The 21,999-nt window shown below is 46.6% G+C and overlaps 1 protein-coding gene across 4 annotated transcripts in view; it reads left to right on the forward strand.

Moving 5' to 3' along the window:
- KIAA0930 (KIAA0930 ortholog) overlaps positions 1–21,420 on the forward strand; it is a 75,052-nt gene extending 53,632 nt beyond the window's left edge. For 3 of the 4 annotated variants that reach the window (XM_035137600.2, XM_035137603.2, XM_035137601.2), the window contains 8 exons: positions 5,426–5,533; positions 6,023–6,100; positions 6,223–6,324; positions 7,118–7,258; positions 9,100–9,294; positions 9,864–10,026; positions 11,393–11,548; positions 12,822–21,420. In XM_035137600.2, coding sequence (XP_034993491.1) covers positions 5,426–5,533; positions 6,023–6,100; positions 6,223–6,324; positions 7,118–7,258; positions 9,100–9,294; positions 9,864–10,026; positions 11,393–11,548; positions 12,822–12,862 — 984 coding nt within the window. In that variant the 3' untranslated portion in view covers positions 12,863–21,420. The other variant, XM_035137602.2, reaches the window with a different exon arrangement.
- The last annotated feature ends 579 nt before the right edge of the window (positions 21,421–21,999 follow it).

Consider the following 21,999-nt stretch of genomic DNA (forward strand, 5'->3'; position numbering starts at 1 on the left):
CCATGTCAGACCAGGAACTGGAGGATCTGCGCGCTTTTATCGACAAGAACCTCAAGCGGGGGTTCATCAGAGAAAGCAAGGCAGCAGGGGGCAGCCCGGTCTTCTGGGTGGACAAGAAAGACACGCAACAGCGCCGTCTTGTGGTGGATTTTAGACGGCTGAATTCGGTGACAGAGCCAGTGGCTTTCCCCATGCCCAGAGTGGATGATCTCCTGACAGCGGCACGCAGAGGCAAGATTTTCACCAAGCTAGACCTGAGGGGGGCGTACAACTTGATCAGGATCCGGGAAGGCGATGAGTGGAAAACCACGATGTTCACGCCTCTGGGCTCTTTTGAATATCTGGTGATGCCCTTCGGGTTGCAAGGGGGCTCAGCATGCTTCCAGGCCTTCATGCACCACGTCCTGGGGTCCCTACTCTTCAGGAAATGCTTGGTCTTTCTGGATGACATCCTTATTTACTCCAACGACCCAGTGCAGCACGTGAAGGACGTCAGGGAGGTGTTACAGCGCCTGAAGGAGAACCACCTGTATGTGAAGCTGGAGAAGTGCAAGTTTCACACCAAGGAGGTGGACTTCCTGGGCTACAAGCTGTCAGACAAGGGGCTGGCAATGGACAAGGACAAGGTGCAGACCATCCTGGACTGGCACAGCCCCAGGACGCGCAAAGATGCCCAACGCCTACTAGGCTTTGCCAACTTCTACAGGAAGTTCATCAAGAACTTCTCTCGAGTTACGGCTCCCATCACTGACTGCCTGAGAGGCAAGCAGAAGTTCAGGTGGACACCAGAGGCGCAAGCAGCGTTCGAAAGCCTCAAGAGGGTGTTCGCCTCAGACCAGAACCTGTTCCACGTGGTTCAGGACGCGCCCCTACGCATTGAAACAGATGCTTCTGATAAGGCTGTGGGCGCCATTTTGTTGCAACTGGACGCCAACAGAGAGTGGAGACCCTGTGCCTTCTTCTCCAGGAAGTTGACCCAGCCCGAGCGAAACTACACAGTTTTTGATCGGGAACTTCTTGCGATCCACGCGGCGTTCCAGCACTGGAGACACTTCCTGGTGGGCGCCAAGCACCCCATCCAGGTGTGCACAGACCACAAGAACCTGGAGTTCTGGAGAACTGCCAGGGTGCTCAACCAGCGGCAGATACGGTGGGCGGAGTTCTTCTCGAACTTCAACTTCTCCATACACTACATCCCAGGAGAGCAGAATGTCAGGGCGGATGCCCTCTCCCGCAAGCCAGAGTACATGGAGGAGGAGGCGCCACCAGCCCCAAGGCACATTTTCCCCCCGTCGGCATGGTCCTGCGGAGCAGCAGTGGTGAGCGAGGCAGAACTCACAGCACTGACGGCAGCGGATGAATTTGCCAACCGCATCTTCAGAGAACTGAGAGGGGGGAGGGAGCAGGCAAAAGACTTTGCAGAACGCAGAGGGCTGCTTTTCTACAAGGGTGCGCTGTACCTACCCACCACCCAGCTTCGACGTACGGTCCTCAAGCAGATGCACGACAACCCTACAGCGGGGCATTTTGGAAGGGACAAGACCACTCACCTAGTCATGAGACACTTCTGGTGGCCAGGGGTGAGGGAAGATGTTCGAGACTATGTAAGGGGCTGTACCACCTGCCAGCGGGCGAAGGTGGTCAGAGCAGCGCCACCAGGGTTGCTGGAGCCCTTAGCCACACCACACAGGCCGTGGGAAGTGGTGTCCATGGACTTCATCACAGATCTGCCTTCGTCCAGGGGTAAGACTGCAGTGTTGGTGGTGGTGGACCTCATGTCCAAAATGTGTCACTTTATACCGTGTGCCAGGGCAGTCTCGGCAGAAGAGACAGCCAAACTGTTTGTTGATCACATTTTCAGACTGCATGGATTACCTTTAAGGGTTATTTCGGATCGTGGCCGCCAATTTGTTTCCAGGTTCTGGCGGCGGCTCATGAACCTCCTGCAGGTGGAGGTCAGCTTGTCGACGGCTAGACACCCGCAGACCAACGGACAAGCGGAGAGGGTCAACGCCATTCTGCAGCAGTACCTGAGATGCTACGTCAGCCAGCGGCAAACGGACTGGGTGGATCGCTTGCCACTAGCAGAATTTGCCTACAACAATGCAGTGCACGTCTCCACAGGGGTGTCGCCCTTTAAGGCCAATTACGGGCGCGACCTCAGATCTTTCCCAGAGAGGGAGAGGGAGGAGGAGGAGGAGGGCCCACAGGCTGAGGATTGGGCAGAGGAACTGGAGACGGTGCACCAGCAGCTCAGAGAACACTTGGAGAGGGCCAAGGAAGCGTACAAAAAGGGGGCAGATCGCCACAGGCGACAAGGGGAGGTCATCAGGGTGGGGGACAAGGTGTGGTTGTCCTCGGAGGGCCTTCCCACCAGAGGGAGGTGCAAAAAGCTGGCACCCAAATGGCTGGGCCCCTTCACGGTCACGCAACAGGTCAACCCGGTGGCATACAGGCTGGCACTGCCAGAGGACATGAGGGTGCATCCAGTGTTTCATAGATCGCTGCTGTCGCCGTACAGGGAAAGCAGCAGGCTCAGAGACAGCGAACAAACCCCCGAGGGAGGGGGGGAGAGGGAAAGCAGGGAGCAACTCAATGAGGCCACGGCCATCCTGGATTCAAGGTGGGGGGTGGGGGGCCTGGAGTACCTCATGGCATGGGAGGATGCTCCACCGTCCCAGAATGAATGGGTTCCCGCCACTCAGATACAGGAGGAATTCTTGGTGGAAGAATTTCACGCCCTCTTTCCCCACAGACCCAAGCCCTGGCACATGGAAAGGGAGGGGGAGGAGGAGGAGGCACGGGAGAACAGCTCACCATGGCGCTGGGAAGCGGAGTTTGAGGAACCAGAGGATGAGGTATGGGTGTCGCCAAGATCCACCCAGTCAGAGGAAGGAGCAGATTGGCAAAACATTTTTACCCCCACCAGCTCTGACGCCACGGACTTTTTGGGATTCCCGTCCTCCCAGGCGGAAGGGGGGGGCTCGCAGGACTGGGGGGAGGTGTTCACACCAACGGGCTCGGAGAGCACCGAGTTTTTAGGCTTCCAGTCGTCACCGACACATGGGGGGGGCCTGGGGAGGGGTGAAGGAGAGCTTGGGAGGGGGGTGGATGTGAGGGACAGGGGATATCGCGAAGTCCCTCCCCTCCTGAGTTCAAGCCCGTCCCCGAGCAAAGGGGAAAGCAGGGAGAGTTCCGATTCCAGTGGGGAAGCAGGAAGTCGTGTCCGAGGCTCAGGCAAGGTAGAGGAGCCAGGGTCCCAGGTGGGACAGGAAGGGGCAAGTAAGGGGGGAAGACCCATCCCCCCAACTCCAGAATTACGCAGGAAGAGGAGGGGCAAGAGGATGGGTCTGCCAAAGCTTTTGTGTTGGAGAAAGACGCGCCAAAAGCCATTAGGAGGTTCTGAAACCGACTGACAACATCGCTCCGTGTAAATAGCAATGACTTGAGCACTGTAAATACGCAGCACCAATAAAAGAATAAAATGCAGAGCTGTGTAGCGTCGTTACTCTGAAGTAGTCCACTCCGGCCACTGTGACAATGGCCTTCCTCCCTATGACACAGCCCACCAATGCTCCCTCCTCCTTCTCCCCTGCTCCTCTCCCTCCACATCCCTATCCCCATCCTGCTGCTTTTTTACCCTCTGCTGTCCTTTGCATCCCCATGTTCCTGTTCTCTGTCACCCTCCTGATGTCTGGCTAGTCACCTTCCTTGGCAACAGTGCCCATTCTCTGCAGTGGGGTGAAATTTCAACATTCATGTGGCTAGTCCCTCTGACCTAGCTGCCTCCCTGCCTCCTCTCCCTTTCCTCTTCCTTCAGTCTTTGCCTCTGAACTGACTCTCATCACACACTGCCTTGGGCACTCTCTGGATCTTGGCTTCACTAAGGACTGCTTTGCGCCTGACCTCTCTGATGTGGAAATCTTGCGTCTCCTTGAAAGTCACGTACTGTCTGCCCTCCTCATGTGGTCCTTCTATGGCCCACTCATCCAGCAGCCTTCTCAGAAGCATTATCCTGTCTTCTCCTGTTGTCCTCCTCCCAGTGTGAAATCTGGAAGCCCTTAGTCATGAACCGGCACATGGGCGGTGGATACAGATTCAGTCGTTCTGACTCAAGGAATGAGGCAGTTGAGCAGCTCAGCAACTGTATCCAGGACTGAGCAGCCCTTTTTAGGATCCACTCTGCTCACCCTGAAAAGGGGGAAGGGCTAGAAAAGGCACCCTAAACATAGTCTGCCTCCTTTTTCCCCTGACTGGATTACTGTGCCCAGTGGGGTCACCACTCAGCGATCATAAAAGACAATTGAACTTTGGAACATGGAATATACGGACTTTGTCGGATAACACAGATAATGAGCGTTCCGAACACAGAACTGCCATCATCACAAGAGACGTTTGAACATTGATATTGCAACGCTTCAAGAAACTCGAAGAGCAGAAGAGGGACAACTGAAGGAAGAAAAAGGAGGCTACAGATTCTTCTGGAAAGGTCTACCTGAACAAGAACATTGAATACATGAAGTAGGCTTTGCTATCAAAAATGATCTTGTGAAGCTCTTGTCAGAAGTCCCTACCGGCATTAATGAGCACTTTCAACCCTTTGAATAAAACTCGCCCAAAACCATCAGGATACTATTCTAAGCACTTATGCACCAACATTAAAGAAAAATTTTATTCTCAGCTGGATGCCACCCTAATTTTCATGCAAGAGTTGGGCGAGATTTCTATCTGTGGCCTGGGACTATTGGGGAAGAAGGAATTGGCAACAGCAACCAGAATGGAATCTTTCTTTTGGCTATATGTGCAATTCTTCCTGAAATTGAAAAAAAAGTTCTTTTTGAGTGCTAACTCAACTATTTCACATACAATTGATATAGGAAACCAACTCCTCCCAGTCTGTTCAATAACACCCATAGCCTCCTGTTGAGAAATATCTGGTGCTGCATTCTGGAATTGCAAAAACAGCTTATTTATTGCAATTATTTGGGTTTACTGTGCATAAGCTGTGAAATGAGTGGAACTTCTAGGCAGCCTTGAGCTATAACACCTCTCATATTAAACTTTAAGGGGGGGGGAGTTTGGGAGCTGGTTGAGTTAAAATCCAAAGGGAGAAGTATTTGGAGGACAGAATGGTTACCTTGAATTAGAGTCGTGGTGGCACCGCTCCTTCTTATCACGGTTTCTCTCAGTTGCAGAAAACAATTGCAAAAGACTTGTGATAATCTGAGGTTCAAACCCAATTTTTGGAAGTTACAACCTTGAATGACCACTGCTTTGAATAATCTCCCTGCCCTTCTCCTTTGCTTGTGTTTCTTGACTGTGAGCCTGTGGGGCAGGGGCTAACTTTGCTTTTAATAAATTGGGAGCCACTCAAATATGACTTTTCCCGCTACTTAAAGACACCTTTTGGTTTTTCCCCCCTCAGCAGGTTGAAGTGGAAGTGTACCGCAGGGATTCTAAAAAGCTGCCTGGCCTGGGAGATCCAGATATCGACTGGGAGGAAAGTGTCTGCTTGAACCTTATCCTTCAAAAGGTAGCCTAACCTTTCTGTTTCTCCAGGCTTTGCTTGTATTAATATAGGAAGCCCCTTCCCTTTATGGAACACAGTGGCTTTGTCTGTGTGTGGTTGGGATGGGAGGGCAGTTAGTTTCATTGGATCGGGTTGCCGCCGGGGGTGGTGCGCTCCCCCCGCACTCCTCTTCCTCCGCCAGTGGATTTGAAATCTCTGGTTGCATGATCCTCGTTTGATAAAAGTGCTGTTTTTGAACTAGGCTGGGTTTGTCCTGGGAGGAGGGTATCTGCAGAGCAGTTAGACATTGACTGGGGAAGGAGCTTGCCTTTAAAAAGCAGACCAGAGTATTTATGAATCAGAGAGGAAATGGAAACTGGAAGGTCATATTTTCTCCTCTAGTTGCTGGCGGTGGGGAGGAAAGCTTAATGAAAATGCTGTTAAGGCTGTCATTCTGCTTTGGTTGTGTGCAAGCATTAATGCTTCTTTTCCAACGCCTTGGTGTTGTTTCAGCTGGATTACATCGTGACTTGTGCGGTGTGTACTCGTTCAGATGGAGGGGATATCCACATTCATAAAAAGAAATCCCAGGTGAGAAGTGCAGCTCATCGGGAGAAACTTGAAGGGAGCCTTGATCTCTGCCCCTTTCCCTTCATGTGCATGCCAATATCCGTGCAGCAAGCTAATAACATCTTCCAAATGGTTTCTTCCAGCAAGTCTTTGCATCTCCAAGTAAGCACCCTATGGATAGCAAAGGGGAGGAATCGAAGATCAGCTATCCAAACATATTTTTTATGATTGACAACTTTGAAGAGGTAGGTTGCTTGCAAGAACAGAGTCAATTTCTTGTGCTTATCTTTAATTTCAAATAGTTGTGGTAGCTCCAGGCAACAATGCTGTGTTTACTTAACGTAACTGCACTGATGGGAACATCTGGACACATCTGTGTTTGTTTCCTCTACTTTCCTTTTCCTTAGAAAGCTTGGAGCAGATTATGTGGGGCTCCTAACGGTCTCCCCTCTGAGCCCAGGCCGGCTCTTGGTGTCCCTGCTAGTACAGGGGACCTGTAAACATAGAGGAACCTTATCTACACATGTTAATCACTTGCAGACAGACATATGCAAAATACTGTAAAGCAAGTTCAAAGCCCAAAGGAAAGACTTGGAAAAGCTCAGTAACTGTTTAACCTGGTTAAATAAACTGCATGTCAAAATTTTGCAGTATCTTACCAAATAAACCACAGAGCCTAGGGCTTGCCGATCAGAAGGTCGGTGGTTCGAATCCCCGTGACGGGATGAGCTCCTGTTGCTCGGTCCCAGCTCCTGCCAACCTAGCAGTTTGAAAGCATGTCAAAGTGCAAGTAGATAAATAGGTACCGCTCCGGCGGGAAGGTAAATGGCGTTTCTGTGCACTGCTCTCATTTGCCAGGCCAATCATTTGGAATTTGCTTTTCTGAAACAAAGTCCTGCATCGTGTGCCTTGAAAAGTACATTTGTATTTGGCAATCTATGTAAAATAGGCAGCAGCAAATGAAGTTTTAGTTATCATTCTAGAGCTACTGTTTTTTCCTCCTTCTACTAAGTGTAAGTTTTTTGGATGTTCATTCAGGTGTTCAGCGATATGACTGTAGGAGAAGGTGAGATGGTCTGTGTGGAGCTGGTTGCCAGTGACAAAAGCAACACCTTCCAAGGAGTTATCTTCCAGGGATCGATCCGCTACGAAGCCCTCAAGAAGGTCTATGACAATAGGGTGAGAAATATAGAAATATAGAAAACTATAGGGAACTGCAGAAATATAGAAAACTATAGGGAAATAAAATAATGGAGATTGATTTGGACTGATAAAGATAAAGCATTTAGGATCCACGATGGTGATGGGAAGCCGTTATAGAAATTGTGTATAAGGAAAGAAACTAAGCATGTGGGAATATGCATTTTTCTTCTTCTGAATGTATGCTTTTTTGAATTCAATAAAACATTTTTTAAAAAGGGAGAGAATAGGGCGAGAACCCTTTTGGTGATGGTCACCTGCCTAGCTAGGTTGATATCTCACAGGTGACTGCACTGGGCATTCCTGCGTTTGCCTCATTTATGCCTAAAGTGACTATTGGGAGGTGGGGTGCGGTGCCTGCTTTTTACAACAACATGGGCAATAAGTTTATCTTGTGGTGCTGTATTGCTACAGCTCACTGGGAGAAAAGTGCTTATGTGGGCAAGGAGCAGGGAGGGTTCAGTCACAGTTTACTCCTAAGCCTCTGACTCTTTGATGGTAAAGCCAGACTTTCTTAAGGAGCCATAAACTGTGACTAGAAGAAGCAAACACCAATTGAGTTCTCTTGGAAATGTGAAAGGTGTTCGGGTGTAGAAAGCTCTCAGTCCAAATGCAGACTGTTGTACCAGCTTCGTGCAAAAAGATGTGTTCTGTGCATTTCAAGAACTTTCTAGATAATCTCTGTTTTTAGCCATGTGCCTAAGTGGTTGTGTGTAAAGTTAAACAAACCAGGCTGCCTGGAGAATTCCATAGGCTGCCAGGAATAAGGACCTCACACCAGTTGCCACCCACCTAATATCTGAAGGCTCCTGGAGCAAGATCACCAAAGACGACCTTTAATGAACAAACAGCTTTGTGTGAAAGAAGGAAGTCCTTTAGATATAGTGCTGCCACTTTTATCTTTTTTTTTAAAAAAAAGAGTTTGGTAGCTAAAATCAGCACTTCGAATTGTATCCAAGGCCTAAGTGGAAGCCAGTTAAGATTTTCTAGTGCAGACAAAATATGCTCAGATATGCAAGTCCTGGTCCACAACCTGGTTGCTCCATTCTGAGCCAGCTGAAGTTTCCAAATGTTTTCAAGGGTAGCCCACATTCAGTTACAGTTATTGAAACTGAACATGGCCAGAACATGGATAAGACTGAAAAGGGTATCTCTGCCCATAGAAGGCTGCAGTAGGTATACTGGCCTAAACTAGTGGAGAGTGCTTCACACATAGAAAACAACAGTAAATGCAGACTTTAGAAACAGCAGACACAATAAAATGATCAAAATATAGATCAATATATATTTTTAAGCAAATGTAGATAATAAAAATACTTGTCTAGGTAAACAGAACTCTTTTTAGCAGGTGTCAATAAGAGTACAGTGGTACCCCAGTTTACAAACACAATTGGTTCCGGAAGTCTGTACTTAACCTAAAGCGAACTTTCCCATTGAAAATAATGGAAAGTGGATTAATCTGTTCCAGACAGGTCCGTGGAGGACTTAAACTGAAAATACACAAACCGAGGCGTACTTAAACCGAGGTATGAGTGTATGATTGTCCTTGCCAAATATTAATAGGCAGGAAGTTCCAGAGAAGAGGAGCTGCCACACTAAAAGATGAAGTTCTTAAAAGCACGGAATGGACATTAAGGGACAGTTTTAGAAGTGCCAGTTCCACAGAAACGAATCTGGCTTTTCCACAGATCTAAAATATTATTAACACCTGAGATAACAAAATGCCTCCGCCTGGCACCTGAATGACAGCAAGGGAGGCATCAACCATCCCTGGGCTGGGAATCCCATAACCAGTCTGACATTTTTAATGTTCATTCTAGGTAAGCGTTGCAGCAAAAATGGCCCAAAGGATGTCCTTTGGCTATTACAAATACAATAATATGGAATTTGTGCGAATGAAAGGGCCACAAGGAAAAGGACACGCGGAGATGGCTGTGAGTCGCGTTTCAACTGGTGACACGTCTCCCTGTGGGACAGAGGAAGATTCAAACCCAGGTTCACCTCTACATGAGAGAGTGAGTTAAGTTCTCCAGTCTTGGACTCTGGAGATCTCCGTTTGTTGAGGAGACAGAAGTGTATCTTTGCTGTTCAAATCTACCTCTGTTGGGCAGGATGTCTGCGTCAAATAAAAACCCAAACAGTAGAATTCATCTTGCAGCTTTGGAAACCAGTTTGACTCTAAAGTGAAACTGTCAGAAAACCTTTAAATATCTCCTCCTCTGTTAAAGTTAGAGGATCTAAGTAAAATTGCCTTTGAAGTCCATGTATGTCTTCTATATTGCCAGTTGGCAATCACAGTATTAAAATACTGGATATTGGTTAACTTTGCATTAAAAGGTCAGCTTTCCCACATGGTCACTGTCCATAAATGGTGGTTTGTTCATGTGTGTTTGTTCAGTAGCCAGAAGAATGCATTTTCAAAACAGTGTTCAGGAAGCAGTTTTTATATCCATCAGACTGCAATTCAGAGCAGATAACCATTGAATGAGATTTAAAATAAAATACAGTCTCAATCAAAACATAGAGCAGTCAATATTCTCTCGTACCCTTCCTTCCCAATTTATTTCTGATTTTCTTCTTTCAGGTCACTTCATTCAGCACACCTCCAACTCCGGAGCGCAACAACCGCCCTTCTTTCTTCTCCCCATCTCTCAAAAGGAAAGTGCCACGGAATCGAAATGCTGAAATGAAGAAATCCCATTCTGCCAATGACAGCGAAGAGTTCTTTAGGGATGATGATAGCGGAGGTGAGAGAAGAGTGACCGTGACGTCACGACGCGCGAGCCAGGACAGACTGCGCATGCCCACACATGTGCCGTCCATCCAGGTTGCGGCTGCTGCTCTACGGAGTGGGTTGCCGGGCGGCACCAGCAAACTGCGAGCAAGCCGCAGAGAGGCTTGCTCATGGTTTGCTGGCACCGCCACCGCCCGGCAACCCGCTCTGTAGCGCTCTCTGCTGCCTGCTCGGGTGGAGGAGGCCAGGGGCGGGCCGGGGGCCAGGGGCGCTGCCCCCGCACGCTGCCCCCGCCAAAATCAGGCTTGGATTCTCAGCCCAGCTGTGTCACACACAAAAATGAGAAAAGATGAACTAAGGCGGTAGTCCCATTGAGCACTAGAGTCCATGCCTTTGCAAACTAAACTTAGATGTATTTGCTTATTATCATCATTTTGACCCATGGAACCTCCTAGTTGGATCCGATTGTGGTATTCACAACTGTGGAAAACACTATATTGTGGTGGGAGGTTATCTTGTGAGATTAGCAGGACTGGACAATAAATCTGCCTGAGGTTGGATAATGAGGTGACATTACCGTTTCATATTGAAGGCAGTGGAAATTGCATTTCTGAATGTTCCCTTACTTTAAATGCTCTTTGCAAGTGGAAAACTAGCCACAGTGGGGGAGGGCTAGACTAGAACCTTTTCTCCCAGGTGTTGCTAGTTTTCTACTTGCAGGCAGCTTTTTAAGTGAGGGAACCTTTAGAAATGGCTTCCTACCCCTGAAATGCAAAATGTGTTGGTACAGCTTACCATTGCAGAATTCCATCAACTCATTTTCTGTTGGTTTGTAGGTCAGGTGATGCAGAACAAGCTCTTCTATGTAGTGGGAAGGACATTTGACTAACTGGTTTAGGATCTTGAGGAAGATGGTGAAGATGGACTTGCTTAGGAAGACATTTGCCATCTTACATTCCTGATGGTGGCATTGTAAATCAATCAATCAGTGATACAGGACATGCATTTAATTCAGAAAAGGTTCCACATTCTGCTCATGATGCCTCCAGCAACTGAATCACAGGGAACCGAGCTTGCCTGAAACCATTCAAACGTTTCCAAGTCAGAGAAGGTAGTATTGAGTTGAATAGCTCTTAGCTATCAGTGCTGAATGGACCCTCTCATGTTCAGAGGCAGGATGCCTGTGATTGCTGGCTGCATGCCTGTGATATTCTTCCCTTGCCTTGTGAGCTTCCCAAGGCAGTGTTGGTCAATGGGGTGCTGCCCTTGAAGGGCCTTGTAGTCTGGATTCAGCAAGGCAATGGTCATGTCTGCTGGACAATGGTACTGGGGGCAGTCATGTTTTGCTTACTTCCTGCAGCCTTGTTGTATCTCGGCAGATCTGCACAATGCAACAAACCTTCGCTCGCGGTCTTTGTCTGGAACGGGGAGATCTCTGGTGGGCTCATGGCTGAAGCTAAACAGAACAGATGAAAACTTCCTTCTCTATGCACATCTAACCTACGTCACATTGCCATTGCATCGGATCTTAACAGGTGAGAAAAGCCTCGCCCGCATTTCAGAAGGGGACAACCCTGCCTGACGTTCGCCAGCAGCTTCTCCTGCACGTGCCTTGCTGAAATGAGTGGCAGGTAGGGAGGAACGTCTCCCATTCTGCCTAGGGGCGCCTGTGCAAGAGACATTCCCAGTGGAGTGTGCCCCTTCTGTCCAAGGGACAGTTATCTCAAAAGCACGAATTAACTCTAAAAGGGAACGCAGCTGGGTAAGTTTTCAATAATGTAACCGAGGACACCACAGCCCATTGGAGCTGCTGCTGATCAGTCTGTCAAGTGGTGAAGAGAATTCAGCCCTTGTCTATTAAGTACTGAAGGGAGCTTCTTCTCTGCTGTGCCTTCCTGCACCTCCAGGAGAGTTTGAGCAGTCCTGGGACCACATAGGAGAGCCTGTGCGACAGCTTGTCACAGCAGTGTTAACCCACATTCATGGAATTAGGGACATTGGCTTTGGGTCCGTACTGAGCTAGTTGCACTTGGATCCTCTTGAAATCAGTGTGAAAAGTTAGTTATAATTCTAAATGCCATTGCACATCAATGAAATTAATTTAGGGTTGCATCCAATGCTGCAAGAGTTCCACTCTTGCAATAGAGGTTCCTTTTCCTCTCCTCAAAACCTGCTTTGGTCTTTGAAGGATCCCGCAACCCTTCCCAGCAGAATCTGAAGGTGTACAGGGGAGAGAAGTCTCATTGTGCAAGCACCACAGCAGGGCTGGATACAGCCCACAGCCAGCATCCAACTCACACTGTCTCTTGTTTTGATAGTTCAAAGCAATACCCCATTTTCAACCTCTGCCAATCGCCATTGTGCTTTGAATTGCGTGTCTACAAGGTTTTAGCTGCAGCAGCACCACCTTGAGTATATTCCAAAGAAAGGTACATTTCTCCCATTAGACTCACTGCCCTCGATAGTCAGGGTGTCTTTGAATGTTTGTTTGTGCGTTTCAAATTTCAACTTTTGTGACAGTGTGGAAGTACTTTAACCATTTGGGGGGTTTGTCTACCCCCCAATTTCAGCCAAAAGGAAATACAGTAATGTTCCCCTCCAGGTTTTTGTTTTTTTAAAACACTAAGGCTAACGTTGAGTGAGTATGTGCTTTAAAATGTGAGGGTTCTATCTTATGTGGAAGCACCCCAATGATTTCAAGATCTCTGCGAATGAGGCCCAAGCATCTTTACTCATTGAGATATGATAGCAAAAGAACTGTGACCTGGAATCCTCACCACGATCCTGTCGTCTTTTTTGTTTGCTTAGATATTCTGGAGGTGCGGCAGAAACCGATTCTGATGACATAGCAGAGAGCTGGGCACCGCCTTGGAAGCCATGCAGCCAAGTGCCTAAAAGCAACAACTACAGTGCTCTTCTGTCACAGCAGCACCACCTAGTGTCAGGAACTTAACATAACACTGAAAAAAGGGATGTTTTGGGAATTACCAGCCAGCCATTCAAAAAGTGCCTCTTCCTTCCTCCCTCCCTCTGCTATACATACTATATACTCCCTTTAAAAAAAAAGAAAAAAAGACTACATCTCTTTATAAGTTATGACTGGCAGAAATAACTTGACCAATAAAGAAGACAAAGGGGGAAATAAAGAAGAAAAAGAACCCCTAACAACACGAAAGTTGGGGCTGTGTTTAAAACTATGCTTTATGAACCATTTGTTACAGTGTTTACTTCATAACTGAAAACCAACCAACCTGTACAGAATGTATTAACCTTTATATATTTCGAGAGAAATGTCCATAGGATTTCATACTGATGTACCAATGAACTTCAATGAACTTCTGAGAGATGGTTGAGAACACTCCTTTGTTGCATCATAAAACAACTTGGTGTATGTGTTTTAAAGTTGATAGGGTAGCAGAATAGTATAACAGCAAAGGGAAGTTAGGGACTTGGACTGAGCAGACCAAATGGAACTTGAAGTCTTTGGTCTTTACGCTTCCCATGAGTGATATAGTTTAAAGGCTCACGTAGCAAAACCTGATTCCGCAATGACATCTTCACCTACCAAAGATCAGCGAAAAGTACAGCCCAAAAGGCTTGAAAGAGTGAGATCAACACTTTGAAGAAATGTGCTAAATGTGATTTGGTTTCATTATGGCTATTACTTCTAGGAGCAGATCTGTCTCTAGTAGCATAGAATGTCTGCATTCGAGAAGCAGGAAACACAAACTTTAAAGACTCTTAGTACCAAAAAACGCAGCAGACCTCAGCCAGTTACAACATCATTGGAAATTAAAACTAATTGAAGTGGGCTACTCGAAATCTTTTATACATCAAACTTTTCACTAGTACTATATAATGCAACTCGTTTTCCTGGATCTTGGTTCTGCTAATTCTGTGATTCGCTGTGCTTTGGTATACAGAAGCCTAATTATTTAAAAGTCTCTAGAACTTTGATATTTTGTAAAAAGAAAGAAAAAGGAAATCCTGGCAAGGGCAGAGAGTTGGTATTTGTGGGGTGCTGATTGCAGATCCAAGTATGTTGCAGTTGTAGCAGACAATCTTGCCTGTCTGCTTATAGCAGAGGTTTCACTGCTCTACAAACATAGGTACTGTTCTGAGGTGAGTTCTTCTTCAAAACGGTTCTTAAGCTTGAGTTTAAAAGATCTGCCCATGGAGAGCATCTCTTGGTTGGTGTTTGACTTCTCATAAATATCCTCTCCCACCCACCCCCACTTCTCAGTCCCCAAATAAGTTTTGCATTTGATGTTTTTGTGGAGCAAACTGACCACGCCCATGTCTGCTAATTTCTCTCTTTTCTTTTTTAAATGATGGACAGCCTGAATAACTCACATGGGGAAGGATGAGCAGGGTGACTCTTCCAGCGTGCCATTTCCTGCTGTGTGTGGTCATCATCCCAGCAATACTGCCAAGTACCCCGTTTTCCCCGGGAAAACCCCTTTTTTACTTACCTTTTCCCGGTGGTCCCCCATATCACTTCGTCTCCCGTTTTTCTCCGTTATTTTCTCCTGCCGGAGGCCATTTTTTTTCTTTCCGATTTGCCCTTCTATGGGCACCAAAAATGGCCACCGCCGGCTTCAAAAGTCGCATCTACGCATGTCCGGAAGTGTATAGATGTGACTTCCGGTGTCGGTGGCGGCCATTTTTGGTGCCCATAGATGGGCGGAGCAACACCGGAAGTTGCATCGACGCACTTCCTGACATGCATACAAGCGACTTTCGAAGCCGGCGGCGGCCATTTTTGGTGCCCATAGAAGGGCAAAGCAACACCGGAAGTTACGTTGACGCAACTTCCGGTGTCACACGGCTGCCGGTCCCGGATTCTGCAGTCCGGGACTTGGAAGGTAAGCATCCCAGTTGTGGTGCTGGGAATGAGCCTGGCTCTCTCTGGAAGTGCTCTTTGGAATAACAGTATGGCTGCCTTCATCCTGAAATTCAGCTTGCTCAAACTCTAGTTCTTGAAATGGCTCCTTTAATTGTAAATCTCATTAACTGTCCTCTGTCATTGCCCTACCTTTTTAAATAATGCATTATAGCCAAAACACGGGTTAACAAGTCTGATTGGCAACTATAAAGGGTGGGAAGAAAGAAAATGGGTGTGTTTCTCTTCATTTAAAAAATTGAGTTCCATTTCCATTCTAAAGCAAATGCAACAAATATAGAGTATTCCTTTGGCAGAGACCAATCAGGAATGTAACCAAGCAAGTGCCACTCAGATTCGTGAGATTTTGCTCTCTGTATGGAGATTAATACCATGGAAGACAAACCCTGGACTACTATTTTTCTTCCTTCCACAACTACTTTTTGTCGTCCCCTTCTCCTTGTGCCCTCAATCTTTCCCAACATCAGGGTCTTTTCCAGGGAGTCTTCTCTTCTCATGAGGTGGCCAAAGTATTGAAGCCTCAGCTTCACTATGGCATTAAGTAGTTCAGCCTATCAAATGCAGCTATTTCTTTATATCATGGATTGTTCCCCTTGTAGTTATAATTGAATATTGGTTGTGGAATCCCTCCTCCTCCTGAAGCCTTTGCTTCTCTCGCTCCCATTCCTGCACTGAGCCACTTCGCTTGCAGCCTTGCACGCTGCACTTGTTCATGGACCGAGTTACTGCGGGTGAAACACGGCTGTTCGAATGTTCTAACATGTTAAGCGGGACAGGAATGACCAAAGCCTTTCCTGCACACACAGCCAATGTGTCGGGGGCAGAAGTTAGCCTTCTTCTGACCTACTCTGTACGTGGCAGGGTTTTATTGAATACATTAAGACACGAAGTTCTCTGCCCGCTGTCTGAAGTGGTATAGCCAAGAAACAAATGGTGTGTGGCTGCTGATTGTATATCTTAGCTCTTAAAACTGGTGCTTCCTTAAAACAGCAGTTGCAAACAAGTGACAAAAATTGCTATAAAATAAACTTACAGCCACTGTGATTTTTAAAAAAAAACACACACAAAAACCTGGAATGTCCACCATGCTGGAACAAAGTACACTTGCACATTACAGCAAACAAGGGTGCCGCTGCCAAAAATGGCCTCCTTGACTTGTCGTACTGCTTTTCCTGCTGCGACTCAAGTTCTGAATTTCCCTGCCTGTCCCTCATCCTAGGTCATCAGTCAGTGAAAGGACATGTTATGTGGAAGAGGTGAGAATATGAAATGGGAATACCTTAAAACCCCTGCCAAATCAAGAGTGCCGTTAATGAGGGTAAAACAATAGGTCCGCATTCATTTCCAAGCGTACAGTGCACCTTTGAGGTGAGCCCCACTGTGTTCAGTAGGGCTTAATCTTGCATCAGATTGTAGCCTTAAGGTAATGTAATTCTGAGGCAGCCTGGTGGCTTGAATACAAGTCCCACCGAGCACATCAAAAGGGGGGAGGGATTCTTTAGACAGCATTCTTGGGGGGGGGAATGCAACTGAAGTCTTAATTGTTCATTTATTTTTTAATGTTCCTCCTTAAAACTGATCAGAGATGGATATAATCTGTATCTCTTTCAGGCTGGCATTGTACATTTAATTCTTCAGCAAAATGGCTACCTACAGTTCTTATTATATGCAACTTTGAAATTCAAATCGCCGAAAGATTACAAGGGGAAGAGATCATCTCACTCCTAGAGGCATGTTTGAATTTTCCAAGTTTTGCAGATTAATGTCAATTTTTGCTTCGAGCTGGGTTACTCCTCTGCAGGCCCAGCTCTAGGTGTAGTCCCAGTGGCGCGGGGCGCCAGGGCGTGGGGCCGGCAGGGGGGGCGCTGTGCGGCAAAGCCGCGCGGAAGCCATGCTGCGAGGGCGGGGGCGTCGGAGCGATTTCCGCACCTCAGCGCCAGACCTGCTTGAGATGGCCCTGCTCCTCTGCCAGCTATTGCCATGCTGTGCCTCAGAAAGAAAAGGCTGGACCACATGCTGGCGAGGCCTGTTTTAGTCCTCCTAAAGTGGCCTTTAACATAATGTGCAGCTGTACATAGATGGGTTTGAAGGACTTTAATGACACACGTAATCCCCTCCACCCTAAATCTATGCTGCACTCTCTTGAGAAGTGTTTTGTGGGCTGAATCACTTAATGTTCATGTTTGGAGAACAGCTTTGCCAAGCCCTGTTCCCTCATAGGCAATGGTCGTGGGCCGGAGGCTACACCTGTTTCCTTGGACTGGTTTACATCATCTGTAGAGCAGCGCCAGGCAGAACATCCATCAGGGTCTCCTCATACTTCATTCACACTACGTAAGGGTTTCGGATTCAAAAGGAAGTTAAAAAAAAAACCAAAACCTGTCATGGCTGGTTGTATGCTAATCCATGATTTATTGCATTTATTTGTCACTTTATAGAACAAGATCTCAAAGCAACTTAGCAGCTACATAAAATACCTAACAGCAAAACCACATCAGGCCAGTGGCCCATTTAGATCAGCACCCTGTTCTCTCAATGGCCAATCCTATACTTGTGGGAAGGACTGGAGCACAAGAGCTGCGTTTCCAGCAACTGGTCTTCAGAAGCATTTTACTTCCTACCCTGGAGGCAGAATATTACCTTTGTGGCTAATAGCCATTAACAGTCATTATCTCCACTAATTTTTCTAATCCCCTTTTAAAGCCATCCAAAGGGCCTTCCTGGATGCTTTTGACCAGATCTTTGCCCAACCGTACTTTTAAGAACCTCGGAACTGTAGGAACTCCGATAAAGATTTGTACTGTTACTTGCTTGATTACCTGAGTGTTTTTACATCAACAGATGCAGCTGAAAACAGACTGCTTCAGTTTGTCAGGCTACAGAAACGCCTTGAAGGTAATTGGTTGCCTGCCCCTGCTGTAAATAGTGGCACAAACCACATTTGCCTGTACCAGAGGCAAGTCTGTCTAGTTAGAAACAGCCTTAATTTTTATTTACTACCAAGCATCAGCTAAACTACTTCGTAATTTACATCTCAGTGTTTCAGCTCCCCCCCCCCACTGCTGCTTTCAGACAGTGTGGTCTGTTTTTTCTAAGTGCTAGATCAATTTTTATGGTTAATGTTAAATACCTTAAATAAACTACAAAATTCTGTTACCACAGGGCCTTATTCACCCAGGCACCAGGGCCGGCTCTTCATAGCCCCCCGGTGGCGCAGTGCACCATGGCGCGGGGCTGGTAAGCTGGGCGCCGGCCCGGAAAGGAGGGCGCCGCGCGGCAAAGCCGCGCGGAAACCAATCGCGCCCTGTGAGGGTGGGGCGGGCGGCGGAGCGATCTCCGCCCCTCAGCACCATGGTGCGCGATCTGCTCAAGACGGCCCTGCCAGGCACGTCCAGTACTTTGTATGCTGGAATACCAAATGGTGGTTTCCCTGCCTGTCCACCCAAACTGCAACTTTAGTATACCCTCGTATGATTAAGAGGACAGTCTCTTTAGAGCAGGCATTCCCTAAACTTCCCCCCTCCAGATGTTTTGGACTACAATTCCCATCATCCCTGATCACTGGTCCTCTTAGCTAGGGATCATGGGAGTTGTAGGCCAAAACATCTGGAGGGCCGCAGTTTGGGGATGCCTGCTTTAGAGCAAGCGTGTAAATTTAAGCAATCCAGATAAACCTGCTGCTAAGCTCACTTGCTACCTTCAGCAGTTAGTGCATAGGCAGAAAAAACACTTGCACTCAGATTTGTCAATTTGTCAGTAAGAAATGAATTCAGGGCATAATGAGATGCCAGAAATGTGTATGAGCAAAATATCCAATAGATAGGAATAGTGTGTGTGGATTCTGTGGATTTGTTGATTATAAGGCACACTAGAGTCATTTCAAAAGAGACCATTGACTGGCGAGAGCTAGGCTGCAGAGTGTTAGGTGGTAGAAGATGGGTATTGCCCTCTGTTGACTCAGTTTCCCCAGCACTACCGTGTTTCTCCAAAAATAAGACACCGTCTTATATTTATTTTTCCTAAAAAAAAACAACCAAAACACGGTGGCTTATTTTCAGGGGATGTCTTATTTTTTGCCTAGCCTCTTCCTTGGCACCCTCCAGAATTGCGCCTATCCTTCCGTTTCGTCGCGCTGGTGAAGTTGGATGCAGGGACTTCGTGCTCTGAAGTCCCTGGCTTCGTGGAGGGGGGGGGGGAGTCCGCAGAGCGAGCGGACTCCCCGAAAAAACACCGGGTAGAGAGTCCCGGTGACATAGTGCCCAGCTGTTTGCTCCGAACGCGAATCCTCTGCTGCCCGAGAGCTCAGTAGAGCAATCGAGAGCCAGCGGAGTGGAGCCGCGGGAGCCATTTTTGGGTTTCATCTTACCTCCTTGAAGTGAAGCTCCGAGTCCTCAGCCTGCAAGCGGCTTATTTTATGGGTATGTCTTATTTTCAGAGAAACCAGGTAGGGCTTTGCTTTCTACCACTGTGAAAGCCATTTAGGAAAAGTGGTACACTTTGGGCTAAGGTGGGTCCTGGTGACTAACAATGCAGAACTAAACCTACTCTTACCTTTATAGCCCACTCTGTTTCTTGATCACACTGGGGTTGGAGCTTTTTAAAATGTTAATTCTTACCACTGTGTTAGAATATCCTGTATTGGAATCAATGGCAGGTAATTTAATTCATATAGGATGACCTTCTAGCATCAAAGAGGTACTTCACTACTCAGACACTGAATGCTCTTAATAATCCTTAGGGTGATAACTGAGTAACAAGCATTCTTGATTGCTATTACATGCGATGCACACTGTGGCCTTCCCAATGGTCATTTATTGAAAGCAGCCTTTGGCCATAAACCTAGTTTTGTGCATCTCTTTGACCTTCGTCTCATTGTGACTGCCTTAGGATCCTTGCCGCATGAGGCTAGCCTTCCCTCCCATCAGGGGTGATGGATAGGATTTACCTTAACCACAAACAGTGCATTCCTTTCCTTTCTTAAATATGAACAGATGACATTCATTTGTACACCTGAAGCAGGGCAATTGTTGATTCTAGCATCTAACAGAATGCTAAGAACTGTTCTTTTATGCAAAGATATATTCAAGCTGCTAGTCAACATGGAAATTACCTTTCACTACATTGAACTTGAACATCATTTGCCAATTTCTTGATTATTATTTAAAACCTACGTTTCCATGGAGAAATCGACTCCCAGAACAGTTCACAATAATTCAAATCCCAAGCAAAATGCAATTCAAATAGCTACAATAAACATCAATATGAAAACCATGACAGTACAAGACCAAGACCTCCTGCAGTCGGTTCCAGAAACCACAATTTAACATTCTAAACACTACTAGTCTAGGTAGAGAGATCTTGACAACTTTCTTAGGATGTTGGATCCTGCTTTCTCTTTCAGGCTGCAGCTCGATACACACATATACTACAAAGCACCATAGTGCACCATCTATGGGACTTACTCCTGTATAGACATGCATTAGATTGCACCATCCAATTACATTTCTGGAATGAGTGTTGATTTTGTGACTGATTTTAGACACTGCCCCAAAGAGGGCCATGATGCCCAGTGACTCAGTAGAGCAAAGGTGGGGAACAATCCCCCCCCCAAAAGAGGCTGTTGGACTCGTCAGCCCCAGCCAGCATTACCAGTGGTCAAAGGTGATGGGAGCTTGAGTTCCTGTTTGGCTGCACTATTTGTGACTTAAATGAGTCCACGCGGAATCAGATGGGAACCAAGCCTTGGCCTGTTTTATCAATGGAATGCCACCTAGAATGGGCATTAGGAATGCTTGTCTCTTCATATCACCATCAAAGTCATAGGGACCAGTTTCTCTCTAGTATTGCCCACACAATTATATGTAGATCAAACAATTATTGGGCTTTCCTGGGCCCCAAAGTGCACATTATCCCATTGAGATGAAAGATGATGTAACTTTTTTGACCATAGTGGTTTAGAACAGGCACCCCCAAACTTCGGCCCTCCAGATGTTTTGGACTACAATTCCCATCTTCCCCGACCACTGGTCCTGTTAGCTAGGGATCATGGGAGTTGTAGGCCAAAACATCTGGAAGGCCGCAGTTTGGGGATGCCTGGTTTAGAATCTGCCCAAGAAATTAGCTGCCGCCCGTAGTCAGTGCTCATTCACCACTGAATTTATTACACTTAAGACAGCAGCAACTGAAAGTGTACAGTGGAATAAACTGCCTATACTTGTACTCTTGAAATAGTATTTTGTACACTAATTGTAATTACGAGAGGCCAAGATAAAGAGACTGAAATGACCACTGTGGTCCTTCTGCTTCACATACTTTCTGTATGATCAGATATACATGTTGCATGGTTTCTGCCTCAGTTTTGTGCTATAATTTTTTACAGCTATGTAGCCGAGCCCACTAAGCAAGGAAAATGCAACAGGGACACTTTTGTACATGAGGGAAAAACAAATATTACATACACCTATGATGAACAGTGACTGCCAATAAATGATTCTTAAAAACGTTGTGCTAAGTGTGTGTGTATGCTGATTTGTGAGAAATTATTCAGAAGTCCATAGTCTTGCCTACAATATGAGCTATGGATTCTATGTTGTTTTGTGATGGATTCTACCATGATGCAGACTGTGATCATGAAAACTGAACTGTGGACATTTAACATCTTGATCATGCTGGAATGGCAAGCAATAAATTTTACTACTACTGTACATCCAAAGTAGCAAAAACCCTGGAGCCAAAAAATTGCACAACTAGCTCTACATCTGCAGGTTTTAGCCTCTGCATTTCTTGAGCAGCTACATCAACCTGGCAAATCTTTCAAAATTGGTAGGTTTTTTATAATAATAAAAAGCATGAGTATTTGGCATGGAAAAGAAGCAAGTAACTAGTCACAGCAAAGCCTCTTTGGTGTGCCAAGGTAGCATTTAAGTCCCAACAAATGAGAGGAAAGCTAGAACGTCATATACAAGGGTAAAAAACAATTCAACTTATTTCAATACAGTGGTACCTCCGGTTAAGAACTTAATTCGTTCCGGAGGTCTGTTCTTAAGCCCAAACCGTTCATAACATGAGGTGTGCTTTCGCTAA

This window comes from Zootoca vivipara, chromosome 5, assembly GCF_963506605.1.
Source record: "Zootoca vivipara chromosome 5, rZooViv1.1, whole genome shotgun sequence".
NCBI lineage: Eukaryota > Metazoa > Chordata > Lepidosauria > Squamata > Lacertidae > Zootoca > Zootoca vivipara.